The sequence below is a fragment of the Aquarana catesbeiana genome, linkage group LG02 (genome assembly GCF_042186555.1).
Source record: "Aquarana catesbeiana isolate 2022-GZ linkage group LG02, ASM4218655v1, whole genome shotgun sequence".
NCBI lineage: Eukaryota > Metazoa > Chordata > Amphibia > Anura > Ranidae > Aquarana > Aquarana catesbeiana.
The window spans coordinates 145,553,916-145,580,096 of record NC_133325.1 but is presented as its reverse complement, the minus strand read 5'-3'; the positions used below and the strand labels follow the sequence as shown (position 1 = coordinate 145,580,096).

Here is a 26,181-nt window from a genome sequence, read left to right as displayed (position 1 = left end):
AAAAAAGAAAAAAGAAAAAAGAAAAAAGAAAAAAGAAAAAAGAAAAAAGAAAAAAGAAAAAAGAAAAAAGAAAAAAGAAAAAAGAAAAAAGAAAAAAGAAGAAAAAGAAGAAAAATGTGAAAACAGGTGAAGCCTGCGGGCAAGAGTGAACCCAGCCTTTAGCCACATTTATATGCCCCTGCAAAGAGTTGTACACGCATGCATGGCAAGTAAAACAGCCCCCTATCGATTTCATTTGGAAGTGAATAGGGCCGTGTCGCAACCACATGCGACAAACAATTCCACATATGGTGGTGTGGAATTTACAGAGTTAAACAGAAAACAGCCAGTGAGGAGGTGACCCTCCCTCTCTTTGGTGTTCCAAGTCTCATCAGCAGTTTTAGTTTGAACATATCAGTTGAGAGCATTCTGGAACTCAGATCAAACTAAGCTTTTAAGTGGTCACTTCATAGTTCACCCCTGGCAGAGTATTAGACAGAAAAAAAAAAAAAACACAACACTGTATTTATAGCTCCATTTGTAATTTTTGGCCCTGGAAGCCATCACCCATGTACTAAACTAATGACTGAATTCTCAAAAATAAATAACATTTTTAAAAAATAGCTGGCCTTTTTCCAGAATAGCTCCTATAGAGTATGAATCCATCCCAGAGGCAGGAAACACAATCACCGCAGATGGTTCCTCTAATCAACCAGCTTTGTCTAAGAACCAAGGCAGAACAAACATACCAGATAGGTAATCCAGGCTGTCTTGGAAGACTCCTGGAAATAGTTACCGGTAATGTAAAGGGGCACTGTGATATAAAGGGGACTGCACAGTAATGGGGTACTGTACCTTTATATCAAAGTGCCACTTCACAATGCAGTTCCCCCCCCCCCTTACATTAATTTAAAGGGGGCTGCACTGTAAAGGGGCACCGAGAACGCTGCAAGACTGCGTTAAAGGGGACTGGACAGATATAAAAAGCGGGGCTGTGCTGTAAAGGGGGGCTGAGGACCAACTCTGAATAGCCTGTCACCAACCTCCTCCACCATCCCTGGAAAAATTGGTTGCCACAAAACAGATTTGGGACCGCTACTTTAGACTTCAGGGGGCTGGACTTTGCCCAGCGAGTAGAAAACACCCCAGCATCAGTGGGAGTAAACAATGTTTCAGGTTTGGTGGTCAGGGAGACTAAATTGCATAGCGCCATCCTCCTATCCTCTCGTGGTACGAGAGAGGTCTGTCCACATGGACTGAAGGTCTTTGACGGGGAAGGTATCCCTGCCGTTACAATATGTTGCTATATCTCATTGTTTAATTTCCAGCTCTCCTTGGACCATGTATGATGACTGTCCTTTGTTTGTCTTTTTACCATTACTCCTTTTTGATATATTGTCAAATATGCCAAGTAAATAAAGATTAAAAAAAAAAAAAAAAAATTTATAGTGCCTGTGGTCAGGAGGAGGAATAGTTCCCCATCATTGGCATTAGTGGGAGTAATAGTGCCCTAGTTTATATCAGTAGGAGGAATTATGTCACATCATTAGTGTTTGTGATAGGAATGCCGCCTCATCGTTGGTGTTAGGGCCTCATATCGGTAGAAGGAATGGTGACAGAAAAGCCAGATAAAAGACAAGCAAAGGGCTACATCCAACCTGTAGGCAGCAGTTGAGACCTCTGGCTGAGTGGAACAAGCTTTTAAAAGTCTACAGTGTCATATTAAGCTGATGGAGGGAGAATTTACAGAAGGCGAAATCAAAAGCGGCTATCAAGGGTCTGCACCCCTCAAAGGCACCCGGTCCTGATGGATTCTTGGGCATTACTACAAGAAGTTTTCGGAGTTGTTGGTGCCCCACCTATGCTCCTTTTTTAATGACCTGAAGAAAGGCTCGGCTTTAGCTACACATGAAAATGCAGCCTTTATCCATGTCATCCCTAAAGAATCCAGGTCAAGGGATACACCTCACCTCAAATAGATATCCACAGAGGAACTCGGCAAGGATGCCCCCTATCTCCTAATCTATTTTTATGGACCCTGGAACCCTTGGCTATTAAAATTAGGAGTCACAAGTGTGCCATGTTTGCCGACGACATCCTCATGCTCCTCTCATCCCTGGTCATGTCACTACCAGACCTATACCAAACAGTGCGCCACTCCTCCATGATCTCAGGTCTTTCCATCAACTATTCAAAATCAGTTGCCCTAAACTTCTCACTGGACACGGACACAGTAGTACAACTACAAAAATCATTGCCATTTAAAGGGCAGACGAAAGCCCTCCCAGATTTAGGAATCTTCCTAACACCCACTCTAGAGAAGTTATATCAGGCAAACTACCCCCCTCTATACAACAAAATGGTGTCTGATCTTCAACGATGGGTTAGTAATCCTCCGCCATGGTTCGGTAGACTGCACATGATCAAAATGAATCTCTAGCCAAGGTTACTGTTTATTCAGAACACTGCCTATTTCAATTTGTATGCCAGACTTACACAAATTCCACAACAAGGTGCTAACATTTATATGGGGGAATAAGAGGCCTCGGGTGAACAAGTACACCCTATACACCCCTAAGATGAGGGGTGGCTTGGGAGTCCCGAACTTAGCCAGGTATTTTTGTGCAGCGCAATTGGCACAGCTAATTCGCTACCTCTCAACACCTCCGTCCATCTAAATGAAAACTGAATCATCCTTACACCCCACAAAACCAATTAGTCATCTGATGTGGCTGAATTCCCCCACACTATCATTTTCATTAAACCTATGGGATAGACTGACAAAACCCCATCATTTCAAATCCCCACACACTCCCATAGCCCCACTAGCTGGCAACCCAGACTTCACCCCAGGCCTCAATTCCCAGACCCTTGCTTGGTGGACAAACAAGGGTTTGATATGCATAGCTGACCTCTGATCATAGGGGGATTCTAGCACAAGGATCCCTTCAAGAGAAATCCCTCCTTCCAAACTCAGAAATTTTTCTTCATTATGTGCAAACAGTGCATTTTCTGCACACCTTGCAATGGGCAGCTGATATAACCACATCAATGGAGTACTTATGTAGATCCTTTGATAAGCACACTGGCTTTATCTCCAAAATCTATAGTACATGGACCTCTACTCCAGAAAAAATGTTCTGCATGAAGAAGTGGGAACAAGACATAGGTGAGGCATTCGCTCTAGCTGAATGTTCCACAATGTCACAGTGTGCATCAAAAAAATCATACATAAATACCTCATTAATTGAAGCAAAGTACAAGGTTTTGCTAAGATGGTACCGACAAGAATAGCATAGTTTGTCCCAGGGGCCTCTCCCTCCTGCTTTCAAGGGTGCGGTTTGGAAAGCACATTGATCCATATATGGTGGTCTTGTCCCAAGGTGAAATGTTTTTGGATCCGCCTTTACAATTTCATCTTCTCACTTACACAGGTGAATTTAATTAAATCACCACAACAAGCTCTTCTGGGACGCCCGGTAGAAGGCACACCTAAACAGGCAGGGAAACTTGTAGCCTTTATTTTTACGGCAGCCAGAATAGCAATTGCCAGATCATGGAAGACACCCACGATCAGTTTCGACCTGGTAAAAACAAGTTGGCATGGATCATGGTAAATGGGAACCCTGGATAATATACTTGTCCGACCCCCTGTGAGATATCAGGGATTGACCAAATTAATCTTAGGGAGTGCACTTCCCTCTTTGATATGCCTTTTTTCTTACTTCTATTCTTTTCTCGGATTCGTATTTGTCTTCCCCTTCCCGCCCCCCGTGGGAAAAGTGACATTATATAAATTATACTGAGCTATGGTAAACAGTTTAAACCTAAACGTCAAAAATGTTTTGCAACTTTCAATAAAAGAAAAGCATTGAAACAAAATTACACAGTGACCGTTTTCTGCATTCCAGTGGTGGAGTCAAGCTCTCTCGGGTGTTGTCCTGGAGAGATGACTGATGAGAAAAAAATTGTTTCAGTGCATAGAGTTAAAAAAATTTTTCCCATATAAATCGTCTTATGAATACATCAAAAAGCAATGATAATGTACAGGGATGCATAATCAGAGTTCCATCCTAAAGGTAATACAGAAAACTCTGAAGATGCAGCTAAAGACAACCACAGCCTTGCTTTGGCCATATCGTTGTACAAAACAAGACACATTACCTTTTGGCTGGGAAAGATCATTCTTTGCATCAAATATCTAGGTGGAGATTCTAAGTGGGCACAATTGATATACAGTATGCACGCAGTATATAACCTCTCTACTTGTGCTGCTGCACATATGGTTACTTTTTATCCATTCACTAACTCACTAGGACTTATTAATGCAATAATGTGCAAAGCCCAATAAACCACAGATATGGGTTCACTTCACAATCAAATTACCACAAGAAGGCTTATGCAAACTTATAGCATACACATACTTTGACCATTGTTCTTTGCCTTATTAAATGAGTTCATTTATCTTTAACCTGCTGTTCACACAGCTCAGCATGCCAAACATCTGTTTTACCTGTTGTCAGTGGGATCTGAAGGTCCAGGACCAATATGCTAATGGCATGATGCCTAACCTGCAGACCAGGGCCTACATGTGGCCCTCTAACTTATTGTGCAGCCCTCAGTGTCCCTGGGGATGGTAGTCCGTTTTCCTTATCCAAGTACTCGCTAGACTTTCGGCTCAACAGCCGATTTCCTACTGCGCAGAGGGGGGGCCAAAGATCCTTGTAGATTGCCGCCGCAATCTGACCCGGAACCTGTCAAAGCCAGGCACCCCATCCCAAAAAAAAGTGCCAAATGTGGCTGTGGAGGGTGCCTGAGAGTCATACAGCAGAGATGTCTAGCAGTCTCGTAATGTGTCTCTAGTCATACTGCTACAGTCAATTTACTGATTGTGCCCTTTGGCGATGTCAGGGGCTGCACTTGAGGCAACTCATATCAATAAAGTTGATCACCATGTTAATACCTTTATGCACACCCAAATATAAACCTGAGCGTTACCATAGAGAACTGATCTTCTTCAGGTTCCGGCTCTCCGCTCTCCCGGTGTTCTGTGGGTACTCTGTGGATCTGAAGAAGCATTTTGGCAGCAGCATTCCTCTTAGCCAGCTTCTTGGATGTGCCACTGCCTGTAAAAATAAAGCGATGTAACAACTTAGTCCACAACAAGCTTCATAAAATGACTGTTCTGAGAGGAAGAAGAGGGGGTGTGGAAAGGTGGAGAGCGAGTTATATTACCACAGAAACAAACAACCTACCCCATTCAACATCAATGGCCAGAGTACTCAAATGTCTAGAAATCTTCACTATATTGCCAAAAGTATTGGGACACCTATCTTTACACGCACATGAACTTTAATGGCGTCTTAGTCTGTATATTGAATAAATACCATATAACAATAATGAGTTGGCCCACCCTTTGCAGCAATAACAGCTTCAACTCTCCTAGGAAGGCCGTCCACAAGGTTTAGGAATGTGTCTAAGGGTATGTTTGACCATTCTTCCAGAAGCACATTTGGGAGGTCAGGCACTCATGCTGGACGAGAAGGCCTGGCTCGCTCCAATTCATCCCAAAGGTGTTCTATCAGGTTGAGGTCAGGACTCTGTGCAGGCAGTCAAGTTCCTCCACCCAAAACTCACTTTCTGGACCTTGGTTTGTGGACTGGTCCAAATCATTTGGTGGAAGGGGGGGGGGGCAGATTATGGTGTGGGGTTGTTTTTCAGGGGTTGGGCTTGGCCCCTTAGTTCCAGTGAAGGGAACCTCTTAGGGTGTCAGCATACCAAGACATTTTGGACAATTTCATGCTCCCAACTTTGTAGGAACAGTTTGGGGATGGCCCTGTGCCAACATGACTGCGCACCAGTGCACAAACAAGGTCCATAAAAGAAAAATAATTCAACCAGGAGTGAAGCCTACCACACCCGATTCCCCTCCCATTGTGTATATACACAAATACTCCAAAAGCTGGCTGCGCTAATTATATATATATATATTTTCTCTCATCTCTCAACCCTCAGCGGTTGGGCGCCTGCTTCCTGATCCTACGCAATGACATCACAGGCGCCGCCTAATGTGTTTGGTCACTGCACATGTGACTTTATCAAGAGTTCAGACTCCATAGGGGGTAATTGTATTGTCACGCGTGAGTTTTATTTAAGTTTATATTTAGCAGCCACCATTTGGGGGTATTTGTGTATATACATAGAGGGAGGGGAAACAGGTGTGGTAGCACTTCACTGCCATTTAAATGGTTTGTCTTTACATGTGGGAACACAATTAGTGTTGAGCAACAACCTCAGTAGTATTTTAATTTAAATATCTTTTAGCATCTTGTACTATTCTCTCACGGCTAATATTAGAACATACATAGTAGCGCAAGTGACTTACTTTATTCTCTATTCCACAGAAGTACTGAATATAATTATTTTTATTTTCCCCCGACATACTTTAAAGAAATGTAACGTTTTTATGTTTACTTAAAGCGGAAACCAACCCTCCTATTTTTTTTTTTAGCCAGAGACGGTTCCATCCTGGCCTCTGATTAAATATATGACCAGCTATGACATTTGATCCATCTATTGCCATTCCGCCTCAACAGAAGGCAATCTAACAAGTGACTTCTGTTGGGAATGGGAATGTTGCAAGCTCTATCAGACAGCTGCTGATCAGTGCAGTAGGGAGGATTCTTCTATCCACCTCAAAATGTGTGGATGGAGGAATCAGTTTTTCTCCCCCCTTCATCCTGCCAGCTGGCTGAAGGGGAAAAGCCTATTCTGCAATTTTTTTTTTGTTTAAATGTTTGACTAAAGCCAGACACACACACACACACACACACACACACACACACACACACACTTCATTCAGCCTGCAGGCTGAAGGAAAATAAACAGATATCCCCCATCCAAGCTAAAGAGCATGAATGGAGCACTATGCCAATGCAGCCATTGTATTTTGACAGCCACAGCCAGGGGCAGTCAGAATTCCTAAATGGCAGCTGCATCCAACTGGATGCAGCCACTGCTCAGGTGACAATTTTCCACCCAGCTCCTTCGATTTTTCAAATCGAAGGATGTTGGGCAGAAGGTGGCTGATAGGGCTATCCAATTCTTATAGTGTGTACACAGCATTATGGAGGGAAAGGCAGTAAAGGGTTTACTTTTCACAATTTCACAAGTTGTACTTTTTTTGAAAATTCACTGGGACTAGGTTATAGTTTAGATGGAAATTGTATATGGGAGATTTTTCTTTACATTCATTTATTAGTTCAACCACAAAAGGCAAACAAACACCACAATAAAGAATCCTGGATAAGACCTCCTAAGTAGATATTTTACTTGAATTCAGTCTGTCTTGATAATGACAGTGTTGGTGAATAAGCTTGCTAAATAGCAGCTGGAATACTATTCTGCCCATTATAACAGAGTATGACTAAGACACAAGATCAAGCCTAGGTAGAAACACACTGAACCATGGATTGGACAAATATGAAATGTAATGTTTTAAAAATTCACATCCCAAAGGGGATGTTGGGGTCACAAATGAATTCATGTGATGAGAACTGACATCTTCACTGAATAGTCTTGATTTATAAGGCCAGTGGTTTTGCAAAACCTATGCCTTCTAATATACTGTTTCTAGATTTTATTGATGTCCATCTCACTCAGTTATACCAATCTCCAGGAATCTCTCCACACGGCAGGTCATGGTGAACTCCTTCCGGTGTGCTGGTCCAGACTCTTGTGTTACTGTATATTCAGGAAGCCTCCAACCTTTCTGCACCACTAACTCCTGAGAGGCAGAACAAAAGTGGGAAAATGTCATGCAGAAATGTTCAGGCAACACATTTATTACAATTAGTTCAACCGGTGAAGAATGTCAATAATGATATTTCTAGAATTCCATGACAACCCTGACTTTGGCACTGCTTCCCTTACCTAACTGAAGCTACACTAAGGATAAAAAGACCTCTCTCCCATTATAACCTTAGTGCTTACATAAAATACCAAATTCTGTGGTGATGTAGAAGCCTGTATATATGGAGAAGTCATAATTTGCTTCCCCTTCCTTACCCTCTACAGCCCTGACACAGAATTGCAAGAGCATCAAGGATGATGGCTGGAAGGACTACGACTGAAATCTTTACTCACCATGATGTCCAAGCGGTGATGTCTGGATTTTCTTCCCGGGTGCAGATTCTCTGTAAAGCTTCAGCAGGTCCCACCAAAGAGGTGGCTATAACTCTAATGGTGTGTGCCAAGGACTCACTGACACTATAGCATATGTGATAAAGCACAAGCAAATTTATATTTATATATATATATATATATATATATATAGTGGTGCACTGTTACTCATCCTTAATGTGGTATTAAACCCAAAAATGTAACAATGCATCCTGACACCATTCACAGCACTTCACTATCCACATTTTGTTATGTTACAGCCTTATTCCAAAATGAATTAACCACTTACAGACCACCCTCCGTCATACGGCAGCACTTTGAAGCGGGGTTATGGCAGCTAGCTGCTGCTTATCATTATGGCAGCAGCTAGCTGCCATAACTCCGGTATCCACTTCAGCAGGCGGTCCACTTTCAGATAAAAGTGGTCTCTGTGGCGGATTCGCCGTGAGATCACTCTTACCGGTGGCGGGAGAGGGGCCCCCTTCCGCCGGTGCCCCCCGCCGCTTACTGGAGCCGCCGGCAGCAATCGATATCTGTCCCCTCTGTGGTATAGAGCTGAGTGAGGGGACAATGGCCCCCATCAAGCTCCATACTATTGCAAAACGCAATCCTGAAGGAGGTCCTGTCATGTTTTTTTTCTATTACAAGGGATGTTTACATTCCTTGCAATAGGAATAAAAGTGACACAATTTTTTTGTTTTTTTGTAAAAATAAAATTTTTTTAAACGCGCCCCGTCCTGCCGAGCTCACGTGCAGAAGTGAACGCATACCACATGAGTAGCGTCCACATACGAAAATGGTGTTCAAAGCACACATGTGAGGTATCACCGCGATCATTAGAGCGAGAGCAATAATTCTAGTCCTAGACTTCCTCCAACTTAAAACATGCAACCTGTAGAATTTTTTTTTTTTTTTTTAAACATCGCATATGGAGATTTTTAAGGATAAAAGTTTGACGCCATTCCAAGAGCGAGCGTAATTTTGAAGTGTGACATGTTGGGTATCAATTTACTCGGCGTAACATCTTTCACAAATAAAAAAAAATAAATTAAAAAAAAAAAATTAAAAAAAATAAATCGCATACATACAAGTATTCACAGCCCTTGCCATGACACTCAAACTTAAAGTGGTGTTCCACCGAAAAAAAAAAATTTTTTAAAAATTTGGAAATTTTTTTTTTTTTTTACTCACCTCTAAATGGCTGTTAGGGGGTCCCACATAGTCTGCCTCCTTCAGTGCCTGGGCTGGTGACATCACTTTCCCTCGGCGCAGGAAGGGCTCAGCTCTGCCCGCTCCCTCTTGTCAATCATCTGGGACACATTACAGGTCCCAGATGACTGAGCGGCCAATCACGGCGCCGCCCGCGCATGCGCAGTGGGTGCCCGGCTGTGAAGCTGGCGCCAAACGGAGGGGGAGACGAGCGTAGCTTCTATCCCACGCCTCCCTGGACCGTGAGACAGGTAAGTGTCAGATTATTAAAAGTCAGCAGCTGCAGCATTTGAGGCTGCTGACTTTTAATTTTGTTTTTAAAATGAGAACTCCTCTTTAAGCTTAGGTGCATCCAGTTTCCACTGATCAAGTTGTAGAAACATCAAGGATGGAGTACACCTGTGGTAAATTCAGTTGATTGAACATGATTTGAAAAAGGCACACACACACACACACACACACACACACACACACACACACACACGTCTGTAAAAAGGTCCCACAATTAACAGTCCATGTCAGAACACAAACCAAGCCATGAGGTCCAAGGAATTGTCTGTAGACCTCCGAGACAGGATTGTATTGAACAAAATATTACAGCGCACACATGGGGATTTAGTCACACCATATTGCTATATGGTGCTTAAGCCCACTTACTGCGTCAAAGTACCCCATTATCAGTGGGTCCTACGCTATCCATAGAATGGAAGATCCTGCTTCTGTAAACCATGGGAGAACTAAAAGGACTCCTCCTATAACACAGGTGGACACTAATAAAAGGCAATGATGGGGGGCGCTAAGGGACAACTAAAGGGACGACACTAAAACTGCGTTTTGCACACGAGTTTAGGTGTGTCAAGTGTTTGAGCTAGAGCTGCACAATTAATCGTTGAAAAATCGTGATCTTGATTCAACACCCCTGACGATCTCTATGGCAGAGTTTGATGATTCTTTTCATATAAAAAAGTGGAGAGACTTTAGTTATAATGTTTCAAGTTAAAACTTGTCAGACTGTCCAGATGTTTTCAGAGTGAGCAGATTCTTCCTTCTTAAATCAAAGGGATACAACTTCTGTGTTAAAAAAAAAAAAAAATCCAGGCAGTCTGCCAAGTTTTTCACAACTGTAAATGCAGGAAGTTTAACCACTTAAAGTCTAAGGGCTCTTTCATATGGGGCGGATCAGTGATGATCCGCCCCATGAATATCCACTTGCTCAGCGGGGATCGGCTGAGCAGGAAAATGACAGTGTGCAGCGACGGACCTGTCAGAGCACCGCTCTCCCCTATGGGGGATCGGGTGATGACAGACCGTAGAGTCCGTCGTCACCCGATCCGATCACGGATGGAAAAGTAGGTTTTTCCTCCATTACACTTTTTCGGATCGGAGCAGGTCGGATGTCAGCGGACATGTCACCACTGACATCCGACGCTCCATAGACGTCTATGGAGGGTCCATTCAGGTCCGCCTAAAAATCTGACAGGCGGACCTGAACGGATCGGCCGTGTGAAAGAGGCCTAAATCTTTTTCTGACACTTGTTTAAGTTAACCACTTGAGCCCCGGACCATTATGCTGCCTAAGGACCAGAGGTCTTTTTCCAATTTGGCACTGCGTCGCTTTAACTGCTAATTGCGCGGTCATGCAATGCTGTACCAAAACGAAATTTGCGTCCTTTTCTTCCCACAAATAGAGCTTTCTTTTGATGGTATTTGATCACCTCTGCGGTTTTTATTTTTTGCGCTATAAAAGGAAAAAGACCGAAAATTTTGAAAAAAAAATGATATTTTCTACTTTTTGTTATAAAAAAAAAATCCAATAAACTAAATTTTAGTCATACATTTAGGCCAAAATGTATTCGGCCACATGTCTTTGGTAAAAAAAATGTCAATAAGCGTATATTTATTGGTTTACGCAAAAGTTATAGCGTCTACAAACTAGGGTACATTTTCTGTAATTTACACAGCTTTTAGTTTATGACTGCCTATGTCATTTCTTGAGGTGCTAAAATGGCAGGGCAGTACAAAACCCCCCCAAGTGACCCCATTTTGGAAAGTAGACACCCCAAGGAAATTGCTGAGAGGCATGTTGAACCCATTGAATATTTATTTTTTTTGTCCCAAGTGATTGAATAATGACAAAAAAAAAAAAAAAAAAATATTTACAAAAAGTTGTCACTAAATGATATATTGCTCACACAGGCCATGGGCCTATGTGGAATTGCACCCCAAAATACATTCAGCTGCTTCTCCTGAGTATGGGGATACCACATGTGTGGGACTTTTTGGGAGCCTAGCCGCGTACGGGGCCCCAAAAACCAATCACTGCCTTCAGGATTTCTAAGGGTGTAAATTTTTGATTTTACTCCTCACTACCTATCACAGTTTCGGAGGCCATGGAATGCCCAGGTGGCACAAAACCCCCCAAAATGACCCCATTTTGGAAAGTAGACACCCCAAGCTATTTGCTGAGAGGCATATTGAGTCCATGGAATATTTTATATTTTGACACAAGTTGTAGGAAAGTGACACTTTTTTTTTTTTGCATAAAGTTGTCACTAAATGATATATTGCTCACACAGGCCATGGGCATATGTGGAATTGCACCCCAAAATACATTTAGCTGCTTCTCCTGAGTACGGGGATACCACATGTGTGGGTCTTTTTGGGAGCCTAGCCGCGTACGGGGCCCCGAAAACCAATCACCGCCTTCAGGATTTCTAAGGGTGAAAAATTTGATTTCACTCTTCACTGCCTATCACAGTTTCGGAGGCCATGGAATGCCCAGGTGGCACAAAACCCCCCCAAATGACCCCATTTTGGAAAGTAGACACCCCAAGCTATTTGCTGAGAGGCATGGTGAGTATTTTGCAGCTCTCATTTGTTTTTGAAAATGAAGAAAGACAAGAAAAAACATTTTTTTTTTTCTTTTTTCAATTTTCAAAACTTTGTGACAAAAAGTGAGGTCTGCAAAATACTCACTATACCTCTCAGCAAATAGCTTGGGGTGTCTACTTTCCAAAATGGGGTCATTTGGGGGGGTTTTGAACTGTCCTGGCATTTTATGCACAACATTTAGAAGCTTATGTCACACATCACCCACTCTTCTAACCACTTGAAGACAAAGCCCTTTCTGACACTTATTGTTTACATGAAAAAGTTATTTTTTTTTTGCAAAAAAATTACTTTGAACCCCCAAACATTATAAATTTTTTTAAAGCAAATGCCCTACAGATTAAAATGGTGGGTGTTTCATTTTTTTTTTTTCACACAGTATTTGCGCAGCGATTTTTCAAACGCATTTTTTGGGGAAAAAACACACTTTTTTAAATTTTAATGCACTAAAACACACTATATTGCCCAAATGTTTGATGAAATAAAAAAGATGATCTTAGGCCGAGTACATGGATACCAAACATGACATGCTTTAAAATTGCGCACAAACGTGCAGTGGCAACAAAATAAATACATTTTTAAAAGCCTTTAAAAGCCTTTACAGGTTACCACTTTAGATCTACAGAGGAGGTCTACTGCAAAAATTACTGCCCTCGATCTGACCTTCGCGGTGATACCTAACATGCATGGTGCAATTGCTGTTTACGTTTGACGACAGACCGCCGATTGCGTTCGCCTTAGCGCGAGAGCAGGGGGCGACAGGGGTGCTTTTTTTTTTTTTTTTTTCTTTATTATTTTTCTGCTTTTTTTATCTTATTTTTAAACTGTTCCTTTCATATATTTTTTTTTTTTTAATCATTTTTATTGTTATCTCGGGGAATGTAAATATCCCCTATGATAGCAATAGGTAGTGACAGGTACTCTTTTTTGAAAAAATTGGGGTCTATTAGACCCTAGATCTCTCCTCTGCCCTCAAAGCATCTGACCACACCAAGATCGGTGTGATAAAATGCTTCCCCAATTTCCCAATGGCGCTATTTACATCCGGCGAAATCTAAGTCATAAAATGCTCGTAGCTTCCGGTTTCTTAGGCCATAGAGATGTTTGGAGCCACTCTGGTCTCTGATCAGCTCTATGGTCAGCTGGCTGAATCACCGGCTGCATTCTCAGGTTCCCTGTTGAGACAGGAGAGCCAGAGAAAAACACGGAAGACGGTGGGGGGGGCATTCCCTCCCACGGCTTGTAAAAGCAGTCTAGAGGCTAATTAGCCGCTAGGATTGCTTTTACATGAAAGCCGACCGCTGGCTGAAAAGAATGATACCAAGATGATACCTAAACCTGCAGGCATCATTCTGGTATAACCACTCAAAGTCGTGAATAGCGTACCTGAAGACAAAAAAATGGTTAACAATAAAGCACAGTAAACGGTAAAGTATAAAAAATTGCATACCTGAAAAGCAAACATGATAAAACATAACAATAAAACATTGCAGAATAGAATACAGTAAAAAAGAGCAGAACAATAGAGAGAGAATAGAGAGAGAGAGATCAATAAAACGACAACTATTTTTTTTTATTTTATATATATATTTTTTTTTTGACACTTTTTTTGTAACTAACTTTTGTAACTGTAACCGGTTCCAGGTTCGGGTCTCTCAAAATGCGATGGCATCTTGGGAGACCCTGTGAAAGTGTGCCTAGTCTGTGCAATGCTGTACCCTACGCTAATACTCAACTAGTGAATGGTAGCGTTCAAAACATTCACCAATGCAAAGACCAGGATTGTCAGGACAGGAGGGACAATAATAGCGGGTGTCACGCCTATATCCGCGCTTCCTGCAGACACAACATCTTTTTTGGGGGGGTTCGTTGGGTAGGGGTACTCGGGAGGACATAAAGAAAATGCCTCTCATGCAGCCGACTGCATTTGGTTGGGGATGTGAATGGGGGAAGTACGGGCGCTGCAGAAGCGGTGGGTTCCCAATTAGGATTGGCGAATGCAGCAGGAAGGGCACTATGGGCACGACGGGCCTGTGTTTGTCTTCTTGGTGGCAGCGGGACACTACTTGTGCTTGCCACCTCACCAGCTTGAACTGCACTTATGGGACTGGCCACGTCACCAAGTGTTGCTGCAGTGCTGGTTTGACTACGACCGGGGTGTACTAGGGCGCTGGTGCTTGCCAGTTCACCAAAACGCTACCAAAAAAACTGTTAGCGATCGCAGGGATCAGGCCTGACTCTGCGAACGCTGCAGTTATGCGTTTAGTGTTTTGTAAGTGACAGTGATCGATCGATACTGCACTTGGGTGGGCCGGGCCGGGCGGAGGGGCAAAACGCAGGTGCTAGCAGGTATCTGGGCTGATCCCGCTAACACTGCGTTTTTGGGAACCCTAAACTGCTGGGGACGCTAGTATAGATCTGATCGGATCAGATATTGATCCGATCAGATACTATACCACTAAGGGAGGTGTACGGTGCGTGCGTGGGTGTTAGCGCTACTGGCGCTAACCTGACGCTGCCTGGTGCTTGCTTGCCAGTTCACCAAAATGCTACCAAAAAAACTGTTAGCGATCGCAGGGATCAGGCCTGACTCTGCGAACGCTGCAGTTATGCGTTTAGTGTTTTGTAAGTGACAGCGATCGATCGATACTGCACTTGGGTGGGCTGGGCTGGGCCGGGCGGAGGGGCAAAACGCAGGTGCTAGCGGGTATCTGGGCTGATCCCGCTAACACTGCGTTTTTGGGAACCCTAAACTGCTGGGGACGCTAGTATAGATCTGATTGGATCAGATATTGATCCGTACAGATACTATACCACTAAGGGAGGCGCATGCTGCGTGCGTGGGTGTTAGCGGTACTGGCGCTAATCTGACGCTGCCTGGGGCGACGCATATCACCGCCGGGCGATCAGGGGGCTAAACCTTTATTCGGTAATAAACGACGGGTGCCCTGACACTATAAAAATAAACGAACTAACCAGCGTCAACCGTAACGTTTATACGGTGATCAGTGGTGAAAGGGTTAACTAGGGGGCAATCAAGGGGTTAAAACATTTATTAGATAGTATATGGGGGTCCCTGACGCTATAAAACGCTGACGGCGAACCTAAATATTTACGTCCCTAACTAGCGTCACCAGTGACACTAATACAGCGATCAGAAAAATGATCGCTTAGCAACACTGGTGACAGGGGGTGATCAAGGGGTTAAAACTTTATTAGGGGGGGTTAGGGGGGTAATACTAACTGTCCCAACACTGTAACTGTCACAAACTGACACCATGCAGTAATCAGAAAAAAAAAAAAAAAAAAAAAACCTGCTGGTGTCAGTTTGTGACGGGGGGGGGGGTGATTGGGGGGGATCGGGGGGCGATCGGGGGGGGGATCGGGGTGTTTTGTATGCCTGGCATGTTCTACTGTGTGTGTAGTGTGTTGTGCACTTACATTGATGTCTTCTCCCCTCGGCGCTGGAACGGAATACCGAGCTGAGGGGAGATGACATCATTTCCTTTGCTGCTGTTTAGCATACAGCAGCAAAGGAATGTTCCCATTGGCCGGCGGCGATCGCGAGGGGGGGGGCCACGAACGGATGGCCTCCCCCTCATCTCGGATCGCCGGGGAACAGAACGGGACCGCCTCGGGCGGCGGGGGGGGGGGGTCCGATCGGACCCCCCACCTGCGGAAGGCAAATCACGTACATGTACGTGATTTTGCCTGCCCGTGCCGCTTTGCCGACGTAAATCGGCGTTAGGCGGTCCTTAAGTGGTTAAAAAAAAAAAAAATCAATATTTTTTGCTAGAAAATTACTTGGAACCCCCAAATATTATATCTATCTATAGAGATATCTATCTATATAGGCAATTGCTGTAATATTTTATGTCACACTGTATTTGCCCAGAGGTCTTTCAAACGCAATTTTTTTTGGGGAAAATACACCAAACACACCACACACACACACACACACACACTCTAAGGTTAGCCAAATTTTTTTTGTTTTAATGTGAAAGATGTTACACCGCGAGAATCGTGATCTATCTAAGCAAAAAAAATAAATAAAAAGGATTCTCATTTTAGCCAGAATCGTGCAGCTCTAGTTTGAGCGTTTATGTATTCCATAGGCCAGAATAAAAATGTAATTATAGCCATTGGAATGAACACTCAATCACCAAATGCACCTAGTGTTTAGGGCGCAATACACATGCTTAGGCACGTCAGGCAATTTTACAGCCCAAAAGCTCCTCTCCTGAATGCGCCAGTGGGGGTTTTTTCCCTGTAAACACTCTTCCTCTCATATACCTGTAAACACCTAAGAGTGCACGAAAACGTAAAAGGTGCCATTTACAGTCAAAAACTCAAGAAAACAGTAAAGTGTCTGTAAAAGCAGCATTTTTAAAACCCACTGTACACAAGGCTTAAGCAATACTACACTCAGATATAAAAACAGGCACAAATGAAATCCATGGGATTTAGTATGGTGAGCATTTTGCAGCTTTGAGCTACAAAATGCTCAGGTATGAATGGGGCCTTATAATTGCCTGTGCCAATTAGATGAGTTCAGATGCTGTCATGGGAAGAGCAATGAAAGTGAGAACATGAAAAACAGCAGAAATGAACCAAAGTCAAAATAAAAATTTAGTTACCTGCAGTGCCCCCACAGGATTACATTCTGACTGCTGAGCAGATAAAGGGGGTTTCAAGTCAATGGCGTGATTTCTAAACAGGAAAAAAAAAAAAAAAAACATTTTTTAAAAAATAACAAAAAGGAGGGTCACATGTAGAATCACTTTTTGCAAAGCCGTTTAGTGAGCCCACATTAGGCATGTTCAAAGCAATTATTCTTTAGCTGGGTTTTAAGTTTATGGTAAGAGCCCTCTGTATGCTCATAGCAACCACTAAAATTCTTTTGATAGGACAAACATAGGTGTCTAATGCACACATTATAAGCCTTTTTTCTTACATTTGCAGAGGACCGGTAAATGCACAGGTGTGCACAGGTAAATGCACAGGTCAGCACTTAAAACAGTAGTATGGGGTTAAAAAAAAAAAAAAAAAAGACCCCAAACCTTTATATTCACCTAGGTGGATACAGCATCGATCCGATGCTGCATCTGTCCCCTGCCACTTCTAAGACTGAGAACTGAGCAATCAAAGACTGCTGAGTACTCGGTTCTCAGCCTTCAGTGAACAAAAAGATGGTGACTGTCAATAACAGCTCTCTGCTCTGACCCTCCAGGGCTCACTGGAGCACTGGGCTGTGGAGGGGGCGGGAGCGGCTGGCTCAGACTCAGCAGATCACCAAGAGGCTGAGCCAGCTGCCAGTCCAAGCTGCTGGGTAGATCCCAAATTTTGAGCCTGGACCATGGCTGAAAACGGGTCACAGGAGTGCAGAACAAACGGCACTCCTGTGATCCACAGGAGAAATATGGCCAAAATATCTTTGGCTGTAATTCTCCTTTAAGATTTTAGTTCAGATTTTGCTGAGATAAAATTAAAAACTGGGGGGGCAAATCAGGATGTTAAAGGGTCCCTGAGTATTTCAAGAGATATAGATATATATAGCAAGCCAACCCAAAACAACCGCTGCTGTGTCTCCAGTGTGAAAGCCCAGGGGCTTTCACACTGGAGCGGTGCCCTAGCAGGATGGGGAGGGGAAAAAAAAAAAAAAAAAGTCCCGCTAGCAGCATCTTCGGAGTGGTGAAGGAGCGGTGTATACACCGCTCCTGCCCATTGAAATCAATTCTCAACTGGGGAAAAAAAAAAAAAAAAAAAAAAAAAAAAAAAAGTGATTCTCTTCCTCTGTGCAGTTGTGCTTCATAAATATATGCATGTGATGGGAAGAAAATAATCTGGCTATGCAATGGTAATTGAAGGTAAAGCAGTGCCCAATCGTGACTAGGCTCATGCAATACATGTATACATGTAAATAGTTTTATCTTATATGTATGTGCACACATACACATGTAGTAGTTCTATTTAACACTGTATTCAGATTGACTTGCATTGTCTAAAGGTGGTGGTTATAGATGGATTGAAATTCGGACATTTAGCAGGAACTGTAGGAATCAAATCAACTTCTGTTCATACGCCTTGTCGGATTAAAGCCACTCGATCAGCAGCTGCCAGAATACAATAGCACTGCCGGGTGGATTCTCCCATCCACACATTTGATACCATAAGCTGGCTGAACCGAAAAAAAAAAAAAAAAAAAAAAAAAAAAGTGAAGGAAAACTGACCTGTGTATGACCAGCTTTAACCTGACTCTTAACCCCTTCATGCCTGTGGCACACACATATGCAGTCTCTCATGGGCGGGCCTTAACGGAGAGTGGCCACATATGTGTACCAGAATGTAAACAGCTGTGCCAAGAGCTCGTGGCCTGCGTGTTCCCAGCAGAGTTACCAACGGCTAACTGAAAGCTCCCCATCTACTTGTGATCTAGGAGCTTTCCGTTCATGTGACAGCTTATCGCACGATTAGAAACCCCACCCTCTCCCAGCAGCAGAAACCTCTTAAAGGGCCAGATATAGCCGGCGTTAAGCTTCACAGTCTAACATGGGAGATTTTAAATGTGCTGCCTTGCTAGTTGCCAAGAAGGCTTAAAGCTGAAGATTAAGCATGGGTTTTTTTGATTAGTTACCTTGTTACAGCTTGACCAATTAAGTTATGCATGTGCCCTATGTATGGGATCCCTGTGGAGGCCGGAAATCACTGTAGTAGCCACCACTGCGATTGCTGCTAGTTTCTGGGTCTCATTCTGAGCAGCTTCCCTGATGCGTAGGGAACACAAAGTTACTCGCCTAACACGGGCACCATTCAGGTGACAATTTTTTTTTCAATGAATACAAAGCATTCTCTTAATGGATGAGGTAGAGAGGTGGGGCAGCGACATCACAATCTCCACCTCATCCAATCAGAGAATGCCTTGATTTAGGCACAGGGCCCAGAAGCTAGCAGTGACTACTAAAGTATATTCTAGCTTTCACAGGGATGGCACCATTTTACACCCTAAATATGGGCAACAAAAAAAAAAAAAAATGGGGATTGAGCTAGCCTTTAAGCAAAATGCAAGGACCAAACCTCAAATAGTGTAGGGATGGCAACACACTGATAAAAGACATCTCTGCTCCTCCCTCCTATCAGTAAGCTTTCAAAGCTAGACCGAGTATATTGTGAAATTTTGTAGAACCTGATTGACGTATATCGTGCTGCACCTACCTCAATCAGACCTACTGTTATTTTATAGCAGAGCCACCACTGCAGTGCCTGCAACCAAGAAACAGTATCTAGATTATGGCGTGGCATAGTAAAGCCTTCTTAAAAACAGAAGGTATCAGCCACTGGCCAGCTGTACATCCAGAACTGCTTGTGTATAGTGCAAAATAGCCCAATATTTAACAATTCAAGCTGCATGCAGCTCTTTAAGGCTATTTGACTGTCAGTGCACTGTAGAGAAACCTATGGCTCTATAGTCTTAGGCTTATATTTGATCCATACACCAGCGGTTCTATATGTGGCCTTAGTTATTTGGAGTGTAAGGGAATGATCTGCATGGCTCTGCCCACTGTCCTGAAATTAGAAAAAAGAAAATGCTTACTTTTAGGGATATGTGATGGAATGAGATGTGAATACTCTGTTTAAAGACAGCCTTACTGAGCTACACACGGATTAGAGTGAGGGATTTTTGATTGATTTAGGGCTATGAATGGCTGCCTGGCTTAGCTAAACTTCCAATTTAACCACTGGAAATAAACTTGCCCTAACTGTTTTGCCTCAGACACTGAGGTCCGTAGACTGAATGGGCTGCGCCCATGTGAATAAGGCCTTATAAAAAGTATAACTGGTTATTTTTAAAACAAACAAAGCCAACTGTAGCAAGCTAAACACTTCTTGAGGTTTATAAATAAAGACACTTAACACTGACTGAAATGTGCCAACAATTTGCATAATGTGTTATATTTATAGTATAAGACTAATTACATTTCTTTTTTCCCCCCAGGCAATCTGGATAAGCAATGTGAGCTATGCAGATACACAAGATTGGAGGATATATCTTCTCTGTAATTGGTAAACATTTTAAGATTTACCTGGTGGGTGGAGGAGATGGAGACATGTCGGTTTTAATTCCTGGATCTGCCGGTGATTCCACTGACAACAGCGCACTATAGGGGAGAAAATGTGTTAGGTTCACATTTAACAGCTTATATTACAAAAGGGTTTCTTTTTTTCAATTTTTAAATGGTACTGCATTAAAATGGTAGTAAACTCTGTACTACCACTTGTACCTACAGGTAAGCCTAGAATAAGGCCTGTTATTACCCCTGTAGGTATTGTGAGTATTTCCTAAACTTGCGGCGATATTCAGAGTGCATGCCGGCGGTGACATCATTGGCGCATGAGCTCTGAAGCTCCGGCTTACAGTGTTGGACCTTCACAGCTCATGCCGCAAACAGTGCATGTGGGAGCGATGTCATCGTGGCTCTGGCCAATTACATAGTCGGAGCTTGCGAGCCTAGAAGACAGACAGGGGGAACATGTCAGCCCTCTCAGCGGAGACTTTGCAGCGATGGAGGGCTTTGTTCCAAGGTGAGGATTTCATAATATGCAATTGCTTTCCAGGTGTTTTTTTTTTTTTTTTTTTTTAAACAAAAATCGGCAGCTTACAACTGCTTTAACATAATAAGGTATACATACAGGCTACAGGAGGATTTTATGAAAAAAAAAAAAAAAAAAAAAAAAAAAAAAAAAAAAGCCCCATGTGGCTTAAGCCGACCATAGACAGATAAAATCCTGCTGAACCGGCCAGGATTCAAACTACGTATGGGCAGGCTTAATGTACCCAAGTTGAGCGATCAGTTTGGGTTATTACCAGCCTGCCAGACAGCCACAAGTAATAAATCGCTGTTCTCCCAGCCAGGATGGCTTCCCTGTCCGGAGAACACAATAGCTCCCCAGAAGGGATTCCCCTATCAATGGGGGAATTGAGAACCAGGACTCTTGATTCCACCATCAAAACCGTGGAAAGAAATTTGCTCTGTCTATGTCTATTATGCTGGCCAGACATGCATCACACATCTGAATGTACAATCTTCTTCAGCTTTACCATCACAATAGTGTTTGTATCTGTCATAGTGCAAGGCCCTGCCTAATTGGCTAATCACAAGGGGTCTTTGCACTACATAGTTGTTGGTAAACCTAAAATAGATTATACATTTTTTTTTTAAACATAAAACACACAGAGAAAACAATGTCACCTTTACAACCACCAGTAGAAAACAGAACCATGAAAATAACTTACTGTGCTCCGATCAGCTTGTCTGCTTTAAATTTTGATAAAATCAAGGCAATTTCATTCTCAATATAGAACTCTGCCAATCACCTAATGGTCTTGTAGCTTAAACACCTAGTGTTAGACCATCAGAAGACCAAGCTGAGAAAGGACAGAAGACTATCTTCCCTATAACAAGGATAACGCACAAGTGAGCAGTGCTGTTTTACTTGCTGTTGCTGCCAAAAATTCAGCTTGTATTTTAAGACTTTAACACCTAACTGATACATAATTACGCATCAATTATGCAAAATATTCCAAGATTGCACCACTCGTAGGAGGGAAGAAGAGTGAGGGGACAGTAAGCTATTTTTGTCTGTCAGTTCAGAAAGACTTGTCAATGTTTGACATTCAGTAGTGAACAGCAAAGCTTTTGATGCCATTTTTAGTTTGGCAAACTGCTAAAAAAGGTATACTTTTAACACTAAACATGTAACATATGCTGTAGTCGGGGGCGGGGGGCTTTTAACTGAAGATAGGGGGATATTTTAACAAACCAATAGAATTTTAAACACTTGACGAAAACTGCAATAAGAGTAATCCATCTATCTTGCTTTCAGGACAGGATCACAGCAATTTCAATGGTGAAAAAAACCCCAGAAATTTAATAGGTATGGTCTGAATGAAGTCCTTTCACAAAACTATGGTTGTCCAGAGAAGGTAGATGGCACAGTGGTGAACAACCTGCTTGTGTTTGACAAAAGGAGTCTGCATAGATGGAACATTCTTGATTACCACCCAAAAGTCACAGCATTGCAGACACTGGGTTTAGGGATTTTCGGCACAAGCTTGTTAGGTTTTTCATTCCCCACCCCCTCTATTCCAGAGGGGAGAGACAACTGGGCAACAATCAATTTAAATACAAATCTGTACATCAGAAAGTATACTCAGAAACCCAGAAAGACAACTGCTGAGGTTGAAGGATAAGCCACACAAAAAGTGCTTTATTGTGTGAGCAGAAAACTAGATTACATTGTGAGATAGGACAGTAAAGCGATATCACTGTGTAGCATCTAAGTAGGAAGTATAATATGCATTGAGAGATATAGATAAACATTTTTATTTTTTTGAGGGAAGAAAATGTATCTTATTTCCTTCATTAAAAAGTGTTAAAGTCAATTTTTAGAACTACCATAGCCAGCCGCTGGCTATGGGGACAGCGTAGTCTGCGCACTTCCGACCTGCGCTCCATAGACTTACAGAGTCACTTGGCGCACCGCCTCCTCCACTTCCTCTTCACTGCATCTGATTGACAGCAGCAAGAGCCAATCGCTCCTGCTTCAATGCTGTGTAAAGAGGAGAATAGATCCAGTCGTGCACAGCGCTGATCTCTTCTACCATCTTCCCCTTCACACACCTTTCAAATCACATCAAATAGTGGGTGTGGTCATATTTCACAAACAGTAAGAGGGTCTTAAAAGGGGCATTAAATATCAGGATTGCATTACATACAGAGTGCAGAGTTCATGGGGGTTACACAAAGAGTGCAGAGCTGTCACTTGTAAACACAGAAACCAGACTTCTGTGTTTACAAGTAATAGTGGTGAGCAGGCACCAAAGGGTCTGAGCCAGAGGTGGTGGAATTGAGTTCCACCAAGTTCCCCCTGAAAAAAAGCCCTGGTAATTTATGTATGAAGTTTCTTTATCTGCCATCTTGTCTGAACCAACCTTTTTGACTCTGTTCTAGTAAGAAGCAGTATTTCATAGCCTTGAATTATAAGGGTTCTATTGCCTCAGATAGAGGATATGCATCCAACATTACCTAATCTTCTAGAATTTGCCTAATGTCTATATAAACCACCCCTTCTAATAAACTTTAGCAATATTTTGCACATCGAGAACATCCGCCTCCTTTGTGTAATTTCTCACGTGTGCACACGTCCCAAGGGCACTTTTTATTATAATAACAATTCTGACTTGAACACATCATTCTGAGACAAGTGCATAATTTAGCATTCCTATTGTCACAAGTTTATATGGACCACAACAGGACAACGTGGAATGAAGTTCCATAATAGTCATCTCTGCAATACATACAAAATTCCCCATGTTACATTAAAGTGATTGTAAGGCTTCGGATTAATAATTAAAAAACAAAAAAACAAAAAACAGTCATACTTACCTTCACTGTGCAGTTTGTTTGCACAGAGTGGCCCCAATCCTCGACTTCTGGGGTCCCCCAGGTAGCTACTCCCCACATTGTATAACCCCCTAGGAGAAGCGCTCTCCCAGGGAGGTTACCTTGCAGGCGCTCCCCCGATTCCAGCATTTATGTCAATAGATGGAGAATGCCAGATTCGGCCTCACCCCCTGGCACCCGCATCATTGGATTTGATTGACAGCAGCGGGAGCCAATGACTGCACTGCTATCAATCTATCCAATCAAGAGCCGAGACAACGGGTAGAGGGGAAGATCGCGTCTCCGGTGTGGGAATTACAGGACTTCGGTGAGGAAAAAAAAAAAAAAAAAAAAAAAAATTTTTTTATAAAAAAAACCACACTCCTACACACAAAAAAGGTGCATTGAGAAGAGGAGCTGAGACATGTCTAAAGGCTAGCATTTGAGCGTTACTGCATTCCAATTAAACGCAGTTCTGGCTTTCAGAGGGGCTAAACAGACACCTTGTGTGCTAGAAATTGTGCTTCTACTTTACCATTTGTGCGGACAACTGCAATTACATTTTAAACAGTGTTGTCAGCCTTGCCTGCTGGACTACAATGCTTCCACTAGTATGCTCTCCTCTGTTCCACTCCACAGGCATACATTGACTTCTTTCCCAGCAAAACAATTCTACTGCTGTGACTGCCATCACATTGAATGTAGGGGAAGGGAATCTTGGGAGATGCAGTTCTGGGGCGTTTTCTACCAGAAACTGCCCCTGCAAGAATTTTATTAGCCTGGTGATACCAAAAAACAAGCTACAAGAACAAGGTTAAAGGGCTGGGCGCGAAATAAAATAAAAGTGTATATAATGTTTTTATATACAAATGTTCTGCCTTTCATTTCCATTTTAAACTAAATGGATGGTTTTACAAGGTGCTTGTTTGCAATCACTTTAAAAGTGATATTAAAGCACTCCTTTTCCTAAAAATTTTTTATACTTATCCGCTCTCTGCAAGGGTATTGCACACAGCGGCCCCGAACCTCATCTTATGAGGTCCCCCTGCCACCGATCTTGGCTCCTCCTCTTCTGCATGCACCATCATAGCAAGCTGCTTGCTATGAAGCGCACATGCGCTCCCAAGCCGGGCTGTGTGCATCCATAGACAAAGCTCAGACCAGCCTTGTCCCACTCCCTCCTCACTGTATTTGACCGACAGTAGCAGGAACCAATGGCTGCCATTGGTCTCAGTGTAGCCATTGAGATACCACATCCAACCCACTAAAAGATTTTATCGGGGCCCCTGGCAAGGGTCAATGGAGTATCCTTAATATTCACTGACCAAGGATAAAAGGTCAGCAGAGGCAGCCTATAGCTCCCGCTTCTAATGTAAGTGGGGACCCTGATTTAGGATGCAAGGGGGAAACTGATGGATTTTAATTTTTTTGGCCCACAAATATCTGTAAAGTATATGATGTGGTCTTCTTACTAGAAAGTTTGGAGACCCCTGCCCTATACAGAACATAATTACAAAGTCCAACAATGGATTTTCCTTCGCATCCAATCAACCTTATTAAACAAGCTGATGACCTGACATCTGTAATAAAAGATTATTAGTGACATAACATTGGTTATGGCATCTGTAAGTTTCACGTGATCACACACAAATTCCAGACAAACATCAATAGACAAGCCCAGAGAGGAGACTTCTCACCTGTTATCCTCACAAATTCCAAACATATCACCACTTTTTAGTAGAGAGAGAGCCACTTCTGCTGCTTTGTGCTTGGCTGCCTTCTTGCTGGGTCCTTGACCTAGGAGAATGAAGTAGAAAATGTAAGGAACCATCAGCTCAAGTGCCCTGCACTCTGGATTTGATTGCTGGGCAGAGCCGACAGGACTTGTCTGGAAACATTCCCTTAGCCACTGACCAAAACAGCAGCAGCAACCTAATTGAGCTCCCAAAAAGAATTATGTAATGCAACACCATCATGTGTTTAGTACAAAACTGGTCAAAGTATTAAAAAGCAAAATCCAGTTGTACTGGGAGTCAGGATCTTTATTGGCAAAGAAAAAAAAAAAAAAAAAAGAAATAAAAAGTGCTACTCTAGGTGAGAATCCAGGCACAAGGAATAGCCTTTGACTCCTCACACGGGTGCAAGCCCCGGCTCACCTGCCATAGAAGACTGAATGAAAAAATTGGCTGCACACCGACATGACTGAAGTTCATTTATTGAATATTCCATGCAAACTGACACACCACGGGTTGCAGTAGCCGGAACAGAGGTGGACTAGTTTCGCACAGCTACACCTGAGTAAGAACAGTGTAGCTGTGCAAAACTAGTCCACCTCTGTTCCGGCTACTCCGTGGTGCGTGTCACTGTCTGCATGGAATATTCAATAAATGGACTTCAATCAACTCAATGTGCAGCCAATTTCTTCCTTCATTCATTGGCTATCCTCCGACAACCTTCCTATTATAGACTTCCTGTTTTAAAC

General features: G+C 42.8%; 1 protein-coding gene across 1 annotated transcript in view; it reads right to left on the bottom strand.

The window, feature by feature from the left end:
• The window catches only part of TARBP2 (TARBP2 subunit of RISC loading complex), a gene marked incomplete at its 5' end in the record, with an annotated part of 29,460 nt that extends 3,964 nt beyond the window's left edge, over nucleotides 1-25,496 (bottom strand). Inside the window, 5 exon segments of the mRNA XM_073613603.1 lie at nucleotides 4,978-5,105; nucleotides 7,648-7,765; nucleotides 16,896-16,968; nucleotides 20,340-20,414; nucleotides 25,397-25,496. Of these exon segments, the coding sequence (XP_073469704.1) occupies nucleotides 4,978-5,105; nucleotides 7,648-7,765; nucleotides 16,896-16,968; nucleotides 20,340-20,414; nucleotides 25,397-25,496 (494 nt within the window).
• Nucleotides 25,497-26,181: the final 685 nt, after the last annotated feature.